Below are 18,897 nucleotides of genomic sequence, written 5' to 3'. Positions count from 1 at the left end.
TGTGAGTCATACAGCCACCGGACCCAAATTTTGAAAGGGCAATAATATATCTTTAAACAGGATCAATGATGAGCGTCAGATAGCAGCGACGAAGATCAAGACAGGAGAAATGAAAAGGGTTAAAAACGTAAACACTGTTTTTAGTAGAGAGTTCGTACAAAAAACTTCGTCAATATGGGGAAAAAGTTACTACATAACTCAATAGGTAATATCAATAACTTCAGCAAAATTCATACAAAACATATCGAAAACATTTCAAGAAAGTTACAGAATTCATTACACAATAGATAGGAAAATATTAATTAAAACAATTTATTCCTTCAATTGAATTTAAAGCCTCGTTGTTTCACAAAAGCTATACCGAGTAAGAATCCCCCTGTGGTATATCAGCCAAAATTCGTAAAAAAAACTTTTGATTCCTCCCCCATTTTATACACATTACAACAGTACTTTTGTATTTGAGCTAATTACATCAGCATAAACTTTCACACCCAGACGACAAAAATGGGTGTTGGCCTTTACGTATAAATAAGAAAGCTTCCATAAAAACACCATCTGCTCATTAAAATTCAGGTCAACTAATTCTGTCCAATGGTAAAAGAAAATATTCGTCGACAAATCAGCCACTAGCGGATTCAGCTTCACTGTCTTCACTATCGTCACTGTGTCCATAAACATCAGCAAATATTGTAGCCCATTAGTTAGACCCCCAAGGATCATTTTATGATAATATCACAAGAATGCAAGAAACCAAAGAGATGAAAAAGATAGAATAAGAACTAAAATTTTCTTAATACTAAACTCCTATTTATCCAAATAAAATACAATATATATGCTTGATTCTGAACTTTTCAGTTGAATTTGACATTATCTAGAAAATGTGAAACGATTGAAATGTATGACAAGGTATACCTCTGCTCTGGTAACTTTGATAATCGTCTAGCTTCAAGGCCTGTGATAAACTTTTGCGCAGCCTGAACATTTTCGCTACCTTAAGAACATAAAAAAAAAAAAAAAAAAAAAAAAAAAAAAAAAAGTGTAGAATATTAGATTGTCTCCAATTGCAGTTCTTGTTTCACAACCAACTTTTAACAGGTACATAGTTGAAGATTGAGACGTTGATGGATCATGGAGGGTTCTATGTATTGGATCATAAAAAAAGGGAATTGAAAAGCACAATACAGACAAATACCCTTTGTCAGCTGGAAGCAATGCAAAGCACATCTTTCTGCAGCTAGCCTTACAGGAGTACTACCGTCTCTCAAACACTCCGCGAGTGCTGGACCAATTAGTGAGGCATGAGTCACAGTAAACGAAGGATTTTCCTGCAATACATCACCATTTATAACACGACGAATGTACTATTAAATTATCATTCACCATAACTAACAACATTTTTCCTAAGACAGTAACAAAGAGTGACATACTTTTGCGACTGCTTTGATTGCAGATAAAGCCTTCCTTCTTACTTCACTGGAATCATCTTGAAGTGCTGACACCAGGGATGTCAGAATATCAAGATTTGTTGCCGAACTTCTTTGAACTTGATAAATCAGAAGCCTCCCCAATGCTTTAGTAGAAGTTTCTCGGATTGGGAACTGTGTCAAACAGAAGATTGTCAGCTAACTATAAACTAAAATTATACATGCACAGACAATGACAGAATGGGACTACCTTCTCATCTTTCAATGCGCTTTTAAGACAACCCAAAATAGATGAGAACATAGCAAACTGACAAACGGCAGAAGGTTTGTGCCTAAGCATGGATGAAATAGTCAGCATTGACCCATGCCTAGAATGCCAGCTAGAAGAGGCCATGTTTATGAGTTCCTCAAGCAAGTCGGTCAGCTCATTGTCCTCTAAGTACTGGAACACCAACAAAATATAGAAGTCACCAAGAACAATGGTTGTCAAGAACATACGATAAACTGCATATTATTAGGCAAGCTCATAGCACTTTTTCCAAACAAACCAAACAGAAGTAATAAAGGTCAATCAGTGTTTTAACAGCCGAGAACCACTAATGCCCTATGATACAGGTTGTTTGTAAGAGAAAAGGGATCAAATCAAAGGTGTAAATAATGAGCCGCAAAATCATTGCAAGGGAAGAAATACCTCACTCATGATTCGAGTGGCACATGCACACTCAAGTTAGTTAAAGGATGTGAAAAGCAAATGCTGACAAGCGAGACTTCAGTGAACAGATAGAATAAAAGCACATTGTAAAGGCATCGAAAATTTAAGGGGAGTAGGATAGAGAGTTGGGAAGTCCCCAGAACTTTGGACACTAACATATCAGGAACCCAAAGGTTCAACAGGTTTTCAAAATACATGAGATTATCCGCGTCATAAAGTGCCCCATACCAACTGGGAAATAAGTAACCAAAACTGTAAATTACTTAGCAGTCCAACAAAGAAACTAAAATAAAATCACTATCACATGAGCCAACCCGTGAGGCTTATCGTTTGTTCCCACTCTTAAAATACAACTTGATTATCCTGAGTTTGATAATGCATAAAATATTTTATGTTACATCTTAAATCACCAATTGATCCAAAAGCTTAAGCTAGTGGGTGAAGGCGAATTTAATTATATCATTTAACACTCCCTCTCACTTGTGGACTTGAAATATGAAGAGTGCCTGACAAGTGGAAATGGATTTTAATTGGGAAGAAAACAACAATGCAGGGGCTTGAATACAGGATCTCCCTAGAGCATATGTTCTTATACCATCTTAAATCACCGATTGACCCAAAAGGTTAAGCTAGTGGGTAAAGGCAAATTAAATTATATCATTTAACATTACAAATAAAAATGAATCACATTAAATTTGAAAAAAAAAATTAAAATCTTATAAAAGTATTTAAAATGAAAAAGATAAATATTAAAATCTTAGATGTAGGAAGGACTTTTAAAAAACTGGATAAGATTTTTAAAAAAAAATTAAAAAAATTAAAAAACAAACTAAAAATTGGAATTGAAATTTAGTATTTACAAAAGATATAAATAATAATAATAATAGATAAATAAATAACAATACATGTTCTTTAGTTCTTAGAAATTGCACAATACCTGAGATAAAATACCCAAAATACTCGCAGCTGATATGCGAACTTGGTCATCTTCGTGGTGAATCAAATCCTTCAGAGAAGTATAGACACGAGTTCTCACTGCACTACTTACAGTCTTCCCAGCATGCTTCACGACACCCTTTAAGGCAGTCAAGATTGCCTCACGAATACCACCATCAGATGCCTGAACAAAAAATTAGTAAGAAAGACCAATTTCAAGATTCACAAGCAGAAAGACACGGAGACAGAAGTCACCTGTAAACTGGAAAGCAGATCACCAACTAATGGATCAATTCTCGTGCTAAGAGCACTTAGCTTTCCAAGAGCAAGTGCAGCACTAGATCGCACAGTCCTGAACAGAGATCATCTTATAACTGTAAGTAAAATAAAATACAGCAAGCAAGCAAGTTATAGAGAAAAGATTCCTCCCACAATTAATTATTAATATGAATTTTCTATATCACCCATAAGCTCCAATGTCAACAGCTATTTTAAGGTGATGGAAAAAGAAAAGGTGAAAACTGAAAAATATATGGCTACTTACATAAATTTGTTAACTTTTCAAAATACATGAATGTGTAGTCAATGACCCTTACATCATATTGGAATGGCACTAAAGATGATCAATGATGATCAATAAGAATAAGCTCACCAACCTTGTATTATCTTGCAGACACTTGATAAACGTGGTTTGTAGTTGAGGAAGAAAAGGTTTTAAAGCCATTCCACCTTTTTTAATTATAATGCTCAAAGTAGATAGAATGGCACTCTTCACCTGCCATGGAAAGCGATCGCCTATAATCCGAATAAGAGGCCTGCGAATATACAAAAACATGATGACTGAAATCAGAATTTACCTCACATAATGGAAAGGAAAAATGGCAACTAGAAGAATTTGTAAACATCAGAAACCATCTCACTCCAAATAAAAAGAAAGATCATTGCTGACAATATTTCAGATAATAGTTGAAAAGTAAAGAGTTTTACTATAAGGAAGATCAAATATGATAAAAATTGTATATCCATTAACAATGATGGGAAAAGAAACAGTGAGATATAGTTCCTAATATAACACTGACTTGCTTATTTCACAAAAGTGATATTAAGTTGTCATACAAGTCACTATAAAAAAACAACGTACTTTCCAAACAAAATTTTCAGTTTATAGAAAAATACATTACAATTAGGAATATAATAATTTCACACGCACACAGAAGGAAATAAAATGTTCATAGATGCAAGGAGGAGATACAATGAAAGTTAACAACTCAACCTTGCCTTACATAAACAAAACAAGATGACTTTCATACCAAGAACAAATAGTAATCCGTAATTAATCCATCTGAAGTTTTATTTCTACAAAAGGCCCTAGAATATCTTAACTAAAAATGATAAGTTACATTAGTTGAACACGACATATATTTCATCCTAACAGCACCAAGGAATTTTTGCAAATAATTGTCGAGGTAAATTTTGAAAATGGATGTAAACATCAATTTAACCATTGAGTGACTAATACAAGTAATTTCAAACCTGAATATATTAATGTCATGATGATGATATCAGCGAAATTTAAATTGCAATTACCCAGTTATTTGGATGACAAACTCCTTCAAGGCTTGTTCACTAGTCATTTCAATCAGCTCGCCAAGGCCCAAAGCTGCTTGCTCTCTTGTTTCAGCAGATCCACTAATTAAGCCCTATACATTAGACATGCAATACAATTGATTGTAAGAACTTCAAGCATAAGACATAAAACGTCGAACATAGCCCATTGTCCAAAAAGAGAAACACTGAGTGGCCAGAAGAAAAAAAGAAAAAAAAGAACATGGCACCAGATGACACTTTAATATTGTATACATCTCTAATGATAATCCATGCTGACCAAGTATGCAAGGACAGTCAACACCACACTCAAAGCAATAAAACAGTTGAAAAACTAGGTATAAGCATTTGATTGCAGGTGCACTTATATATATCGCTAGGATCAGAAAGAAAAAATAAGAGTCGAGGTTACTGCATTCTGACACACGAAGGTTATCTCTCCTCTTTCAACAGTCATGATATTTTTAGTTTCAGGCTTCAGCTTTTGGCAAGGTTTTTGTCTGACAAAAGAGTGGTTGTTCTTCCTGTTCGTCTGGTCTTTGGAATCCTGAAAATTTTCAGCGACTCCTTTTTAAGCATTTGCCACCTATGATGCTATGAATAAGGTGTTTTATAAAGCCTTGTGGAAGTCAAAAGTTCAAAACGAATTTTCAGCAACTCCTTTTTAAGCATTTGCCACCAATTCTTGTTGGTGGCCATTGTTTTCTTTGTTCATCTTACAATAGGTGTTTGGTGAAATGTTCAAAGACAATGTCGTGCAGCTTATGGTTGGTCTGCATTTGAAGCCTAATTCTCAATTATTATGAATAAATGCAGTGAAAGCCTTCCTTACTGTTTTTTGGTTCCAGACAAATCAAAGAGTTTTCCAAGATAAATAATTTGAATGAGTTGATTGCTTCAAATTCAATCAGATTAATGCCTCCACTAGGTGTTCTATCTCTGTGTTCTTTGATGACTTTTCCATCCATAACTTATGCTTAATTTGGATTGGCTCTCTCCCTAGTTTTTTTAAATGTTTTCTTCCTAGTTTTTTTTTTTAAATGTTTTTGTTTCTTTGTATTTTGAGCATGGTCACTTATCATTTTTTATATCCTTTTCCAAAAAAAAAGAAAAGAAAAGAAAAAGAAAAACATATGACGGGGCATACAATAGGCAAATGATACCCTGCAGCCCGAAATTATGATACATCAATGTTGGAAAATTGGTGCCATTTTCAAAGTATTTTTTAATTAGTCTCCGGACATAGCATATAAGTGGAAAAATGCGCTCTAGTTAGAAATTACTGTCAGGAGGATAACCATCTTCAAATTATGGGACCTGATTGTTGAAAGGTCAAAAACTTGCAAAATAAGAGGATTCCCCCTTCCCAAAGGTGAAAAATCACTTCTGTCAACATGATTTTAACAAGTATACCTATATATAACCTTTCCATTTATTTTATTCTACAAAGATTAGCAAAGAAGTAGAAAAACTTGATCAGGATGTTTGTTTGGGAAGGATAGAGAGGAGGTAGCCACCTAGTTAGATGGGAAAAAGTCACAGATCCGAAGAGTTTGGGAGGATTAGGAGTGGATGATCTCCTCAGAAAGAAACACAAAGCACCACTAACCAAATGGTTATTGAGATACTTAATCGAATGACTCATCATGGAAATCCATTCTAAAAGATAAATATGGCCAAGCTAATAGTGATTGTAACAGCAAACGGATAGGAAGATACTCAAATGAAGCCGCCTCTTCATGAAAATCCATTATAATTATGACCAACCTAATAGTGATTGGGTCCCAAAAAGCACAAAAAGAAAGGCACTGGAGGATCCAGGAGATTTGCCATAAAAGGGCCCTTTTGAGGAGAATGTAAGCATCAAGCTCAGAGATGGCAAGTCAATTATATTTTGAGAGGACGCTAGGGTTCCCTCTCTGCCTTGAGTTCTATTTTCCCTTCCAACTCCACAGCCTACTCAAAGGCCCTAACCATACAAGTCTGCTGGTCTGACTCAAACAGAACCTGGGATCTAAGGCTAAGAAGAGGGCGTAGGGCAGAGAAATGGAAGTTGGAAAATTTGTCTTTGGTCCTACAAGATTTCCAGCTAAAGTACGGCTGTTCATCAATTCCTCCACTGTCATTTTGCAAGAAAACACTGAAGAAACTCTGAATCAACTTTGTCTTCCGTCCTACAAGATTTCCAGTTGGTCGGTCTTGAACAGAACCTGGGATCTAAGCCAATCATATGTCTGAATTTTAGGAAAAATGAAGTAACTCTGAATCGTCAATTCCTCACTGTCATTTAGCAAGAATAAGTCAGGAAATTTATCTGGTACCCTCCAAGAACCATGAAGGCTGGCTCAACTAGATTGCCTTGCAGGTGGTGGCTCAGAGAAAGATAAGGTCCTATGGAGCAACATGGTTTCCTTTGGCAGATTTGGAAAGAGATGAATTTGAAAGTATTTTCTTGAATACTCATCCCAAGACATTTCTTGACTTTTTTGTCTGGAAATATATCAATTACTTTTCAAAAAAAGAATATGTATACACTTTGATCCAAAATTATCATTTGGGGCTCAAACACCTCTGTTACTGTTTTCTAAGATAGCTTTTGACCAGAAGATGGAGAACTGCAGAATATAGTTAGTGTCAATGTAGTCAAAAGTGTGTCCACGATATTTCTAATTCCCCTAGCAGAAGTCTCCAAATGGGAGTTTCAGATAATGTTCGTGACAACCATAGGGCAAAATAATGCACATGGATGATGCAACCCACACTGTCTAAAGAATAGAAATAGAGAAGATGGAAACGGACAACTCCAAGACTACCAACTAATATGGACGATGCATCCTTCCTTACGTAAACATTGTCTAATGGGTACACAAGGATAAAGCATGCTGACAATGACCACCAATAAATATAGACCATATAGCAAAGTGAATATGAATACCTGGAGAAATATTGGAAGCAAAGGCTGAAGAGCTTTGGGGAGACATAACCCAGGTATTAGTATAGCTCCTCCCTGCATACCCATTAAATGGAACATTATATTGGAAAAGAAATAACAAATAATGAACTTCAAATTTCATAGTCCCAACAACACCTTTCTTTTCCTTCGCTCTTTATCTCTTGATGTAGACACAGCATCCCGCACAAGTTTAATATAGGACGGAAGTATTTCCTTGGGGATGGAACTGACAATCCTTGACAAGGCTTCCCATGCAACCTGTGAAGAGGTAAAGAATAAACATAAGTCCACAACATAAAGTTGGACAAAGAAAGTAAATAAATAAATATCAGACATACCACAACGGTGGCTGAATCTGAATCACTGAGCAAGACAATCAGCGTTGATATCAAATTTGGAGCTTCATCCACCAAGTACAATTTGCTATTTTTGAAGAAGTATCCTATCAAATAAGAAGAACTTCGTCTAATAGGGGCCTGAGACAAAACTCAACAAACAATGTTAAAGAAAACAGGCACACACACAGCAGAAAAAACACATAACAGATGTTTGTTAAAGTACCTGATTATCACTGACACCTTTAAGGAGCTCAGAGATTAGAAATTCAGCACCATCTTCATCTATAACCAGCACCACCATTTCTGCAGCTTCCTTTGCCAATTTCTGAACTTCCTGATTTAAAATCAATAAAACAAGTTGAGAATAAGTAAACAATGACTACAAAGAAAATGATTCAGTTTTAACGTATAAAAGTACAATCAATTTAGATTATAAATAGCTTACTTCATCATCACCGCCCATTGCTGAGAGTAAAGCAGGAAGGACAGTACCAAGGTGGATGTACAAACTTGGGCCAGCAACTTCTGCTAAGGCTCCAAGAGCATGTGCATTGAAGGCACTGTAAATTGGTATTCAATTTGATATTTAGTTGACATATAGTCGGGCAAACATCACAAGAATAAACACTGAACTAAAGAAAAAGGGACATACGAAAGAGGAGTATGGACCAGCTTCGGCAATATATGTGGCAGAACAGCTGTAGTTCTCACACTATCAGAGGAAGAACATCATCAATTAGTCTTTCAGCAAATGGAAAAGAAAAAGGTGGCATTTAGAATGTATAAATTTCATGTGGTGGCTTGGAATATAAAATTTCTAGTCTCAGCTTTTCCTCTACATGAACTTGACATGAGGGTTCTATACTTCCTAAGTTTTCCATTTTACTGTTTCTTCCTCCCTACCTTAAGGGATTTGAATTTGCGATGGTCATTATTTAATTAATTCAATGAAAAATTCAAGTAGACCTTCCAAACTATCAGTTGACAGCAAGTTATTTTACTTGTCTACAATAAGAGACACCACACATAAGCGATTCATTTTGACCCCATCCAGCAATACTGGGGTAAATAATTAGAAGTATATTCAACATTTCACCAATTGACCCAAAAGTCTAAGTTGATGGGCGAAGGTAAATTTAATATTATATCATCTAACACTCTCCCTCACTTGTGGACTTGAAATATGTAGAAGATCCAACAAAGTAGAAATCAATATTAATAGGAGGGAAATAAAATTGCACGGATTCAAACATAAGACTTCCTAGACCACTTGCTCTGCTACCATGTTAACTCACCAATTGACTCGAAAGCTTAAGCTAATAGGTGAAGGTAAATTTAATATTATATCATCTGACACTCCTCACTTGTGGACTTGAAATATGTAGAAGACCCAACGAGTTGTTTAAAAGGCACACTCGAGCGCAAGTTGCACATATGGTGCCTCGCCTCAAAGGAGCAAGGCACATGGAAGAAGGTGCGTGCCTTTGCGGGTCTATTAGGGCTTTTTATTTTTAAAAAGAAAACCCCTAAAATGCAGAAATTCTTGCATTTTAGGATTATTATTATAATAAAAAAATATATTGTTTAAACCTAATTCTTTTGACATCATTATACGTTTGTCATTTGGTATTCCATGCGGCAGTTTATGAATGCTTTTTACAATTCTTCTTCAAGAAAACAGTGGTAAATGCTTAATCTTCTTCTTCACCTCTCCTTTTTGATTCTTCTTCTTCACCACTCCTATTCGATTCTTCTTCTTCACCTCTCCTCTTCCATTCTTCTTCTTCACCTCTCCTCTTCCATTGTTCTTCTTCACCTCTCATCTCTTCTTCGATTCTTCTTCAACAGAGGAATATCAAACTACATTCTTCTTAATCTTAACCTCTCCCCTTCGGTTCTTCTTAAAAAACAGAGGAATATTTAATCAGATGAAATTCTCCATTTCTCACCTATCATCATTCTTCTTTTATTCTTATTTCAGGACTTTAGAATTGTATTTGTGATTGTTTTTGTGTTGTTTCATGTTTTTTTTTTGTAAGGTATTCTACTGACTTCACTTAACTTGGTGTTGAATGATTAATATTTAAACCTTATCTATTTTTTATTTTTATATATTTTTCTTTGGCCGTGTAAATATATATGTGTATATATATTTTTATATTTTTTAATATATAGTGCGCCTCACGAAAAAGAAAAAAAAAAGCCCACGCCTTTTTGTGCGCCTTGCACCTATGCTCCAGAGGGCCATTGCACCTTAGTGCACCTTGGGCATTTCCAAACACTGAACTCAACAAGTAGAAATCAATATTAATTGGAGAGGAAATAACGTTGTATGGGTTCAAACACATGACCTCCTAGACCACTTGCCCTAATGCCATATTAAATCACCAATTGACCCAAAAACTTAAGCTGATGAGTAAATTTAATATTATATCATCTAACAATTTTATATTGACCCAATCTTGCAATAATTACTAGATAAAGAACAATAATTAGAAAACAATTGATTTCAGCTCTCATCTTAACACACATGCCAAATGGTGTTTTCCAAGGATATATCAACATAATGCTGAATCTACTGCATGGAGGAGGAGAAGACAAGTAAATAAGATATATATGAGGGGTAAAAAGGGCCGCCACCTCAAGATTTGTTTAAGACCATCAAGGGCAGTGTCCGATGTATCCTCATCCTCCAATGCATGAAGGAGGGTAGGAATAATTTCATCAATTGCTTGCATTCCAGCACTCTATATACAATGTTAAAATCGTTAGTATTGAAAAATCAACATTGCAGTTATCAACTATGAATGAAATATATCACGTACCTTGTAAAGAGTGCTGAATGCTAAGCCTGCAGACTCACGAACCTCAGGCATGCTGATTAAAGATATCAGATTTTAAATATGCCATGAATTATCATAAAAAGAAAAGATTGAGATTAGACGGAAAGTTCAAACCTATCACAAAGGGCTGTTCGTATGGTAGGGATAAGCTCATCCATGAAGCTCAATAATTGACTTTTACCAGCACTTGTCATCACTTCACTGAGCCCAATGCATACACCCTGTCAAATTCAATTTTTTCAATTATACAAATAATCATTGTTTTCCTTAATTACACAGTAGGAGAGAGGAAGGCATGTCAAATGTTCAATTAGAAAATCAGGTAAATGGCATAACACCCTGAGGGCAAAAAAAATATAATAATAAATAAATAAATAAAACTTTGAAGTTCATGGTTATGCAGTATATTATAAAACTCTAATTTAATATGTGGTATTAAAGAAATAAACAATATTATTTGTTTCTATACATTTTAAAGGTTACAAATTCCACCTGCAGCAAACTCTGTTGGCCACTAAAAATCTTACCTTATTCCCCATTCCATATCATGATGAATTTTTTTTAATATGTTTTAGCCACTTCTAGAACAGTATCGAGAAAAAGAAATGTGATACACCCCCATCAGGAATGCGTGTGGAAGTGAGGGAAGGGGGGCCGAGAATGTAATTAGTTAGAAGCTACTTGTAACTAGATTTTAGGCTGACGTATGGGGGTGGGTCAGGTTACTAATAGGTAGTGAGAGCTACGAATTGTAAGCTTTTGGGAGAGAGAAATCTCTTGAATTCTTCCCTGTCCTCTGTACTCTGTTGAGAAAATTTGAAATAGAAGCGATAACATCTAAGTAAAGTTCTCACTTGTCTTCTGCTAGCGTTGGGATCTTTCAGGCCTTGAGATAGTATGGGAATGATCAAAGGCAGTACTCTTTCTCCGAGCTTTCTCACAAGCTCACCCAATGCTCGTCCAGCAACCTAAATGAGAACCAAATTAGAAATATACTTTTCTGACAGTAAAATGGAGATTATATGTACATGAGCAAAAAACCTGTCGCCTTTCAGAAGATAATGAAGCTAGAGAAGATATTAGAGTATTCATTAAGACTGGCATTATTTCCTTCAGAGTCTTTGGAGTATTTGCGACTATAGTTTTCCAAACATGCAGAGCAGCCTGACGGGATGAAATTTAATACATCGTTAGACCATGTAATTTCAACAGCTACAATTACATACACACACACACATACACCCAACTTATAATCCAGTATTACCTGTCGAACTGAAATGCTCACATCAGTTCTAACCATATATAGGGCAGAAAGTATTTCATCACGCTTTTCCCGACCAAGAACTTCAATAATAGCACGTCCATGGGCTTCAGTACTAGAACCTTCATCATCACTACCACCCTCAAGCAATGCTTTTCCAGAAGTTCCAGCAACCTGCAAAACAGAAATTAAGACACATGCATACACACACACATGCCACCAGCTTTAGATGTATGGTACCTTAAATAAGAGATCACCCAACAGTTCCACTGAACTCTGTCGTATACGCCAGCTGTCATTGAAAATACCATCTTCCACAGCAGGGAGGAGAAGTGGTAAAGAACTGAAAATAATTACAATTATTATTACTATTATTCTCACTTATTTAAGAAAGAGAGTAACAAACAAAGCAGCATATTGGCAAAAGTTAAAGACTTCAAGATATAACCACTGGTTACCCAAGAATAGATAAACAAATAATTCTACAATTTATATACAAATAACAAAGTATTTCTACTAGATAAAAATTAAGACTTCCATGGCAGAGTGAAGTGTCAGTTCTATTTCTTTCAATTCTCTTATGAAAGGAGAAAATAGCAAACATTAGATCATTTAACTGTCTATATCATTACTTTTGTGTGTGTGTGTGTGTACAGTGTGCAAGGCTTTAGAATTTGAATAGTAATTACGTGGCTGCATAATGTTCAACCAGAACATGCCCAGCACCTAATGCCGCATCCCGAACAGATTCATTCTCGTCAGCAAGACCTATAATGATGTTATAGGAAACAATAAGAGACAAATGCTTTTGCAAATAGGATTTCTTATGTATTGCCATAGCTGTATACTATGTGAAACTTACCGTCAAGAATTGCAGGCAACACCTGCTGCAAATAGTTCTGGAACTGAACACCCAATGACCTTGGCAAATACTGAAACCAATTTGACATAAAATTCAAATAGTGAAAAAATGAACAAATTTGAACAACCGAAGCATAGAGACGGATGGATATAAGACGAGGATGAATATTTTCAAATAGAATTTTGTTTTAGTTCCTGATAATCATATTAGGCATCTTGTCAATACTCAAGTAGATACTTTGTGCTTCCCAGCCATGTAAGCGTGTCTTTTAGAAATTTGGAAAGAAATCAACCTTAGAATATTCAAAAATATGATTAGAGAGTCAATAAACATATGGGATTTTTTCTTTAAAAATGGTTCAGATTCTATGATCCAAACAGTGCAAATTCCAATACAGCATTTTTATGTTTTTATTGTACCAGATTTTAAATATTAAATTTTAAAATGCAGAATCATATTAGACAAAGATATAAACATTTAGAACATAGCATGTCATGTTATATAAACTCAATTCATTTTTAAAAAATTAAAAAATGCATAATGTAATATTACGAAATAATAATTATACAAAAAATTAAATAAAACACATTCATAAATAAATTAATAATAGTTTATTGTCAAACACACTGAATCCTTTCTTTTATAATTTATAAATATAGTATCAATTACATTTTAAACGATTGTTTAAATTAGAATCTAATTTCTAAATTTGCTACCAAACACATATTGAAAATATGAAATACGACTCCATTTTCATTGAATCCTTCGTTTTCAAATTTCCTACCAAACAAGCCCTTACTTTTCCTTTATATTTCTTAAGTGTCGATTGATAAAAACAAAACAAAAAGAATCAATACTAAAAAACAATTATCAAAAAAATATCTAACATGTGTCAAATTAGTGTTTAAATTCAGAGAATAATTACAACCCTACTTTATTTTTCTGATTCATGCTTAGTACGAACACACGTCCAATGAGTACATAAGCAAACATCTACAATTGAGAACAATGAAAATCTTGAAAAGAAAATTGAATTACCTTGAAAAGCGTTAAATATCCATCACGGACAGGTGCTCTCTGATGAGAACAGTTTCTAATAATATCAGGAAGCACATGATCAAAGTAATCAATTCCAAGAGCAGCTAAAACCTAGAGAAAAATCGATAACATCCAAAAACATAAATTATTGAACAAAATAATTAAGTATTAGTAAATAGAAGCAAAAAGAGTGGAAGTAGTAATAATAATTCTAAATTATAAATATTGAAAGTTGTCAAGCGTAGATCAAGCTCCTCCATTTATGCTACATGACAAGTGATTAGCTCTTTCCTTTTTGGACAATTCAATAATCTTCATGGTACGAAAGGAATTATGAAGTTGGATAAGTTAAGGTTTTTTGCCCTTGACAATTGACGATGTCTTTGTCTTTAGTTCCCACATACTTTCTTTTTGTATCCTTTAAAATGATTTTCAATTTTCAGTGGAGAAGTACAGAAAGGCCAGAACCACACTAAGAATCTATTGAAGTTAAGAATTTCATGAAATTTTTTATTTTCTTTATAAGAAACGAAAGATATATTATGCACAGAAGGACCAAAAGTATAGCTTCAACGCGAGGAGGAAGAGAACCCCCTCCCGCAGAAAAAAAAAAAAAAAAAGAAAAAGAAAAAGAAAGAAAGAAAAAGCAAAGAAACAGCCAAACTAAATGAGAGCTTTCCAGTTCATTTGGATGACAAAAGATTTCCATGATGGGATATGAGATTTTTGTACTGATGGACTATTTTGAGAGACTCAAATTAAATTTGAGCTGACTTTTGAAAACTTAATTATTCTTTTTACTTTGCTTATGTAGTGTCAAATTACCCAAATGACCAATCGAATCACACAGATCGTCACTCTCACTACTTCATCTCAATTCTCTCTCCTCTTTCAAATTTTCTTTTGAGAAACTATCGAGTGATCTTCTTACTTTTTCAATTAATTTTGAAATTTTAGAATTGAAAAAGAATAAAAAGAAAGAGAGAGAGCGAAATGAAAAGAAAAAAATCAGAGGAGAAGAAAATGGGGAAGGAAAAGAAAAAAAACACTGGGTGAAAAGGAAATCCCATGAATCACATGAGAAAAAAGCCTCTCCAATAAAAGGGAAGTGAAGGAATAAACGATCGAAAGACTCTTCGGCTGCAGAACACAAGGTACAAACCGAGGGGGAAATAGACCAATTTGTAAATACAAACCGAGGGGGAAATAGACCAATTTGCACATTTTCTTTGGAATCTCATGAGTATTCAAACTTCCATCATCCATGAGCCAAGGACCAAAGGAAGACCTTAACCTTCTGAGGAGCACATTCTTCCAATTGCAAATAATCCGCTGAAAGGTGAGAATTTGATAGAGAGATCACTTGAGCAGGCACTTATTGATATTGCTAACCCTCCTTTTGAAACGTCTCTTATTGATTTTGAAATTTCCAAGCCCCAAGGTATTAAGAAGAGGAAGGAATAGTCTTATTCAAGCATCTCCTTTGTCTTTTCTTTTTTTCTTTTTTTTTTCTTTCTTAATTTTTTCTTTTGATAATAACAACTTTCATTGAGAAAAAATGAAAGAATATAAGGGCATACAAAAAAACAAGCCCACCAAAATACCCTTACTAAAGGAAGGGGTTCCAACTAAGTAAAATGTTACCCAGAGAATAGTTACAACAAAGCTTCTAAACCGAAGTCCAAAGGGACACATGGAATCTCACTAAAACACCCCTATTTCAAGCATCTCCTCTGTCTTATTCTTGTAAACAATGAGTTTTTTTCTTCATTCCAATTTTAAGAAACTTTTTTGAATTGAGACTCAAATTCAATTGAAGAAAGGAGTAAAACGCTTTTAGCACACTCTGATCAGAATGTCGTCTTTCTACCATGGCACCACCTATTACTTACCCCAAGGCCAAAAACAATCATATTGTCTTCCCAATATAGGTTTAACAAGAGCCGGTGTTCACTCTACAAAAGACACTACAGCTCGTGGTGTACATTGAGTAGTGTGGACTTAGTCATTCTGCCAATGGATCTCAGTATGGAATGTACTTGAAGATTACTTTTCTAAACTCTTTGGCTTGCCAATTCACAATTGTTACAAGACGACTCCTATTCCTTCATCAAGACCAGCCAAATTAAGCTCCACTGATAGAAGCCTGCAGTTCTGAATTTAGTGAAATGCTACTTTGGCTTAAGAAGAAAGTTGCATCATGGTTTACCTTTGCAAAGTTTCGTTTTTTCTTCTCTGAAGTCATTGGATTGACTTGCATGAAGAGAATTTTTTTTCTTCTTTGCTGGTGATGGTTCTTCCAAAACTTCTTTTTATGGGTTAGTTGTTCTTGAAAAGTTGAGGATTCTCGTGCATATTTGGCTTGATGTCTAGGAATTTGTTGGAATTGATTTATATACCTCAGATATTTGGCAAACAAAGAATCCTAAGAAGTGTCTGATGCCATTGATGCCATCAATATGTTGTTTTTCTCTTTCGGCTGAGGAAATGCTTCTTCATATCTTTCTTGATAGATCTTTTGCTTGAGAACTTTGGTCTCTTCTGTTTACAACATTTAACTCTCATTGGGTTTTCTCGAATATCTTTAGAACGAGAGTCTCAGCTTTGCTCAACGGGTCTTTGCTACATTCAAAATCTTTCAAAACTTTGGTTGGAAAAAAATCAACACATCTTCCATGAAAGGCTGATAGAAATCTATCATTGATAGAGACTGATAAAAGTCTATCATTGATAGAAGCTGATAAAAGTCTATTAGTGTCTGTCAGTGACAAAAACTGATATAAGTCTACAATTGACACTATATTGATAGAAATTAATACAAGCTAGACGCTGATAGAAGTCTATCAGTGTCTAACGGTAAACTTTTTTACAATTTCTGTAAATAGTTCGATATTTTTTCTACCTGTGAAAATTTTTCTTTCTTTTTTTTTACTTCTTTTTTTTTAAATAAAAATAAAACGTGAAATTTAAATAGTGCATAAAAAGTACATGACTAATCTTTTTTAAAGGCCATGAAAGAAACCCAATAATGGACAAAAGCCCAACTTTTAAGACCCTAACGCAACCTTCCCTCAGTTTTCACTTCTCACATCTCCTCCCCCCCAGTTATCTCTTCTTGTTCTCTCCAGCTTATAACTCCAAAGGTTTGAGTCTTTTAGGCAGGTCGCCCCATGTCTGTGGCGTGTTCCCCATGTCCAAAACTAAATAAATAAAGAAAAAAAGGACACACAATTTTACGTGTCACAGACACTTCCCAAAAATGAAGTGTTGTGCTTCCTAGATAAGCTGAAATTAAGAAAATAAAGATGGAAAAGCATGCATCCAGAATTCACATCTTTGAATGGTAACATCTCCTCAGTTACCACTGCGGATAGGGAATCATCCAAAATTAGGAATAACTGAAATACGGCTAAAAAATAGATGATTGAAAAATGAAGATGTTAGTCGTGAGAATTTTCACCTCACTCAATCCTTGGGCAGCACCAGAACGCTCAACATTACTATTTTCAGATTTAAGTGTATCGAACAACCATGGTACTAGATCAGGGAAGTTTTCCTCTCCCATTCCTCTGATAAGGGATCCAATTGCTCGAGCAGCAACTGACCGAACTTCTGGAATTGGATCGACTAGGACCTGTTCTTGCCACAAATTTTGAAATTAGAAAAAATAATATTAATATAATCCAAGAATAAATTAAATGAGCATGACTACCTTTTTTACTTCAGGAAGTAGCAGCCCAGTGTAAGGAATCATATCTTTTGGTTCCGTTACTAAGGAACACATATTACCAGCAATTTGCGCTGCTTTCTTTTTGGTCTCAGCACTCCTCTCCCTTAACCCTCTGTGCACTATGGGAACCAATAATGCAAGGGAAGGAGCATCAATTGAATTAATAAAAGTTGTCTGCAATAAGTTAATGAACATTTAGCTGGCGAAAACAGGCGAATAACTTCACTAATGTTAACTGAAATTTTGTCCTAAAGGCTAAATCTATTCATCGATCAATCTTACTTGTAGAAGAATGTCGAGAGAATATTTAGTATAGTCGTTCGGATCAGTAAGACCCATTAGAAGCGTAGGAACAAGAGCAGATATTTCTGGATTCTTTATGACACTTCCAACCTAAAAGAAGCCAATGATGAAGAATCTGATTAGAAAATTGGAAAAATAGAAAGATCGTGTGGCTTTAAATGGCTCAAAAATATTACTTGTTGAAGGGCTGTCTGTGCTGCTGACTGGACTTTGGGATGGGTATCTGTGAGAACCTGCAGTGTTTTGGGAGAAAAATCTCAAACCTAAATAAGCTTAAATGCTTAACCTTTTTTTCAATGGTCACATAATAAATCTAGAAGAGACACACAATTTGTAGCACATACCTCTGTCAACTTTGGCACTATCTTAGGAAGGCATTGAGACAACTGTTGCGGAGCACAATATGCCATAGCACCAAGCAACTGTACACTACTTTGCTTTGTTCTCCATGCTTTATCATCAAGACCCTACACAGAAAAATAAGAATAGAAAACTTAGGCACCAAAGGGAGATTAGAGAAGTACACCCTGATATAGAGAGGGTAAGAAAAATACAGAAAAAACTCCTGATAAAGACGTTGAAAAAAAATAGAAGAAACCCTACTCTCAGCTCATCTATGGACCTGTTTCTAATCCATCTACTAGCTTTCGTAAAGATGCATATTAAACAAACAAAATCGAAACAGCGTTTATGGATCTGCATTGGTTTGAGTAATTTTGTGGAAGATTTAGGATGAAAGAAATGCAAGAATCTTCCCAAAAAAAAAATAAATAATAAATAAAGCAAGAATATAGAAGACATTATCAATTCCGCCATCTTTAATGCTTTTTTTTTGTGAAGATACCAGCATTACAGAGCTATAGTTTTCCTTTTCTCACTACAAATTGGAAAC

General features: G+C 34.8%; 1 protein-coding gene across 1 annotated transcript in view; it reads right to left on the bottom strand.

Annotated features, from left to right (window-relative positions):
• Nucleotides 1-286: 286 nt before the first annotated feature.
• The window catches only part of LOC120080505 (protein ILITYHIA), a 60,566-nt gene continuing 41,955 nt past the window's right edge, over nucleotides 287-18,897 (bottom strand). The window contains exons 31-60 of the mRNA XM_039035178.1: nucleotides 18,350-18,472; nucleotides 18,182-18,238; nucleotides 17,985-18,095; nucleotides 17,685-17,876; nucleotides 17,433-17,606; nucleotides 13,973-14,083; nucleotides 12,935-13,004; nucleotides 12,762-12,840; nucleotides 12,313-12,415; nucleotides 12,076-12,246; nucleotides 11,853-11,975; nucleotides 11,666-11,779; nucleotides 10,926-11,032; nucleotides 10,794-10,845; nucleotides 10,609-10,715; nucleotides 8,621-8,680; nucleotides 8,414-8,528; nucleotides 8,192-8,302; nucleotides 7,969-8,106; nucleotides 7,766-7,888; nucleotides 7,613-7,684; nucleotides 4,660-4,772; nucleotides 3,729-3,887; nucleotides 3,328-3,424; nucleotides 3,074-3,256; nucleotides 1,675-1,866; nucleotides 1,428-1,598; nucleotides 1,193-1,325; nucleotides 913-991; nucleotides 287-662 (exon numbers count right to left, since the gene is read on the bottom strand). Coding sequence (XP_038891106.1) covers nucleotides 620-662; nucleotides 913-991; nucleotides 1,193-1,325; nucleotides 1,428-1,598; nucleotides 1,675-1,866; nucleotides 3,074-3,256; nucleotides 3,328-3,424; nucleotides 3,729-3,887; nucleotides 4,660-4,772; nucleotides 7,613-7,684; nucleotides 7,766-7,888; nucleotides 7,969-8,106; nucleotides 8,192-8,302; nucleotides 8,414-8,528; nucleotides 8,621-8,680; nucleotides 10,609-10,715; nucleotides 10,794-10,845; nucleotides 10,926-11,032; nucleotides 11,666-11,779; nucleotides 11,853-11,975; nucleotides 12,076-12,246; nucleotides 12,313-12,415; nucleotides 12,762-12,840; nucleotides 12,935-13,004; nucleotides 13,973-14,083; nucleotides 17,433-17,606; nucleotides 17,685-17,876; nucleotides 17,985-18,095; nucleotides 18,182-18,238; nucleotides 18,350-18,472 — 3,483 coding nt within the window. The 3' untranslated portion in view covers nucleotides 287-619. The remainder of the gene's footprint in view (nucleotides 663-912; nucleotides 992-1,192; nucleotides 1,326-1,427; nucleotides 1,599-1,674; nucleotides 1,867-3,073; nucleotides 3,257-3,327; nucleotides 3,425-3,728; nucleotides 3,888-4,659; nucleotides 4,773-7,612; nucleotides 7,685-7,765; nucleotides 7,889-7,968; nucleotides 8,107-8,191; nucleotides 8,303-8,413; nucleotides 8,529-8,620; nucleotides 8,681-10,608; nucleotides 10,716-10,793; nucleotides 10,846-10,925; nucleotides 11,033-11,665; nucleotides 11,780-11,852; nucleotides 11,976-12,075; nucleotides 12,247-12,312; nucleotides 12,416-12,761; nucleotides 12,841-12,934; nucleotides 13,005-13,972; nucleotides 14,084-17,432; nucleotides 17,607-17,684; nucleotides 17,877-17,984; nucleotides 18,096-18,181; nucleotides 18,239-18,349; nucleotides 18,473-18,897) is intronic.

The sequence above is a fragment of the Benincasa hispida genome, chromosome 6, assembly GCF_009727055.1.
Source record: "Benincasa hispida cultivar B227 chromosome 6, ASM972705v1, whole genome shotgun sequence".
NCBI lineage: Eukaryota > Viridiplantae > Streptophyta > Magnoliopsida > Cucurbitales > Cucurbitaceae > Benincasa > Benincasa hispida.
This window is presented reverse-complemented; position numbering and strand designations above follow the sequence as displayed.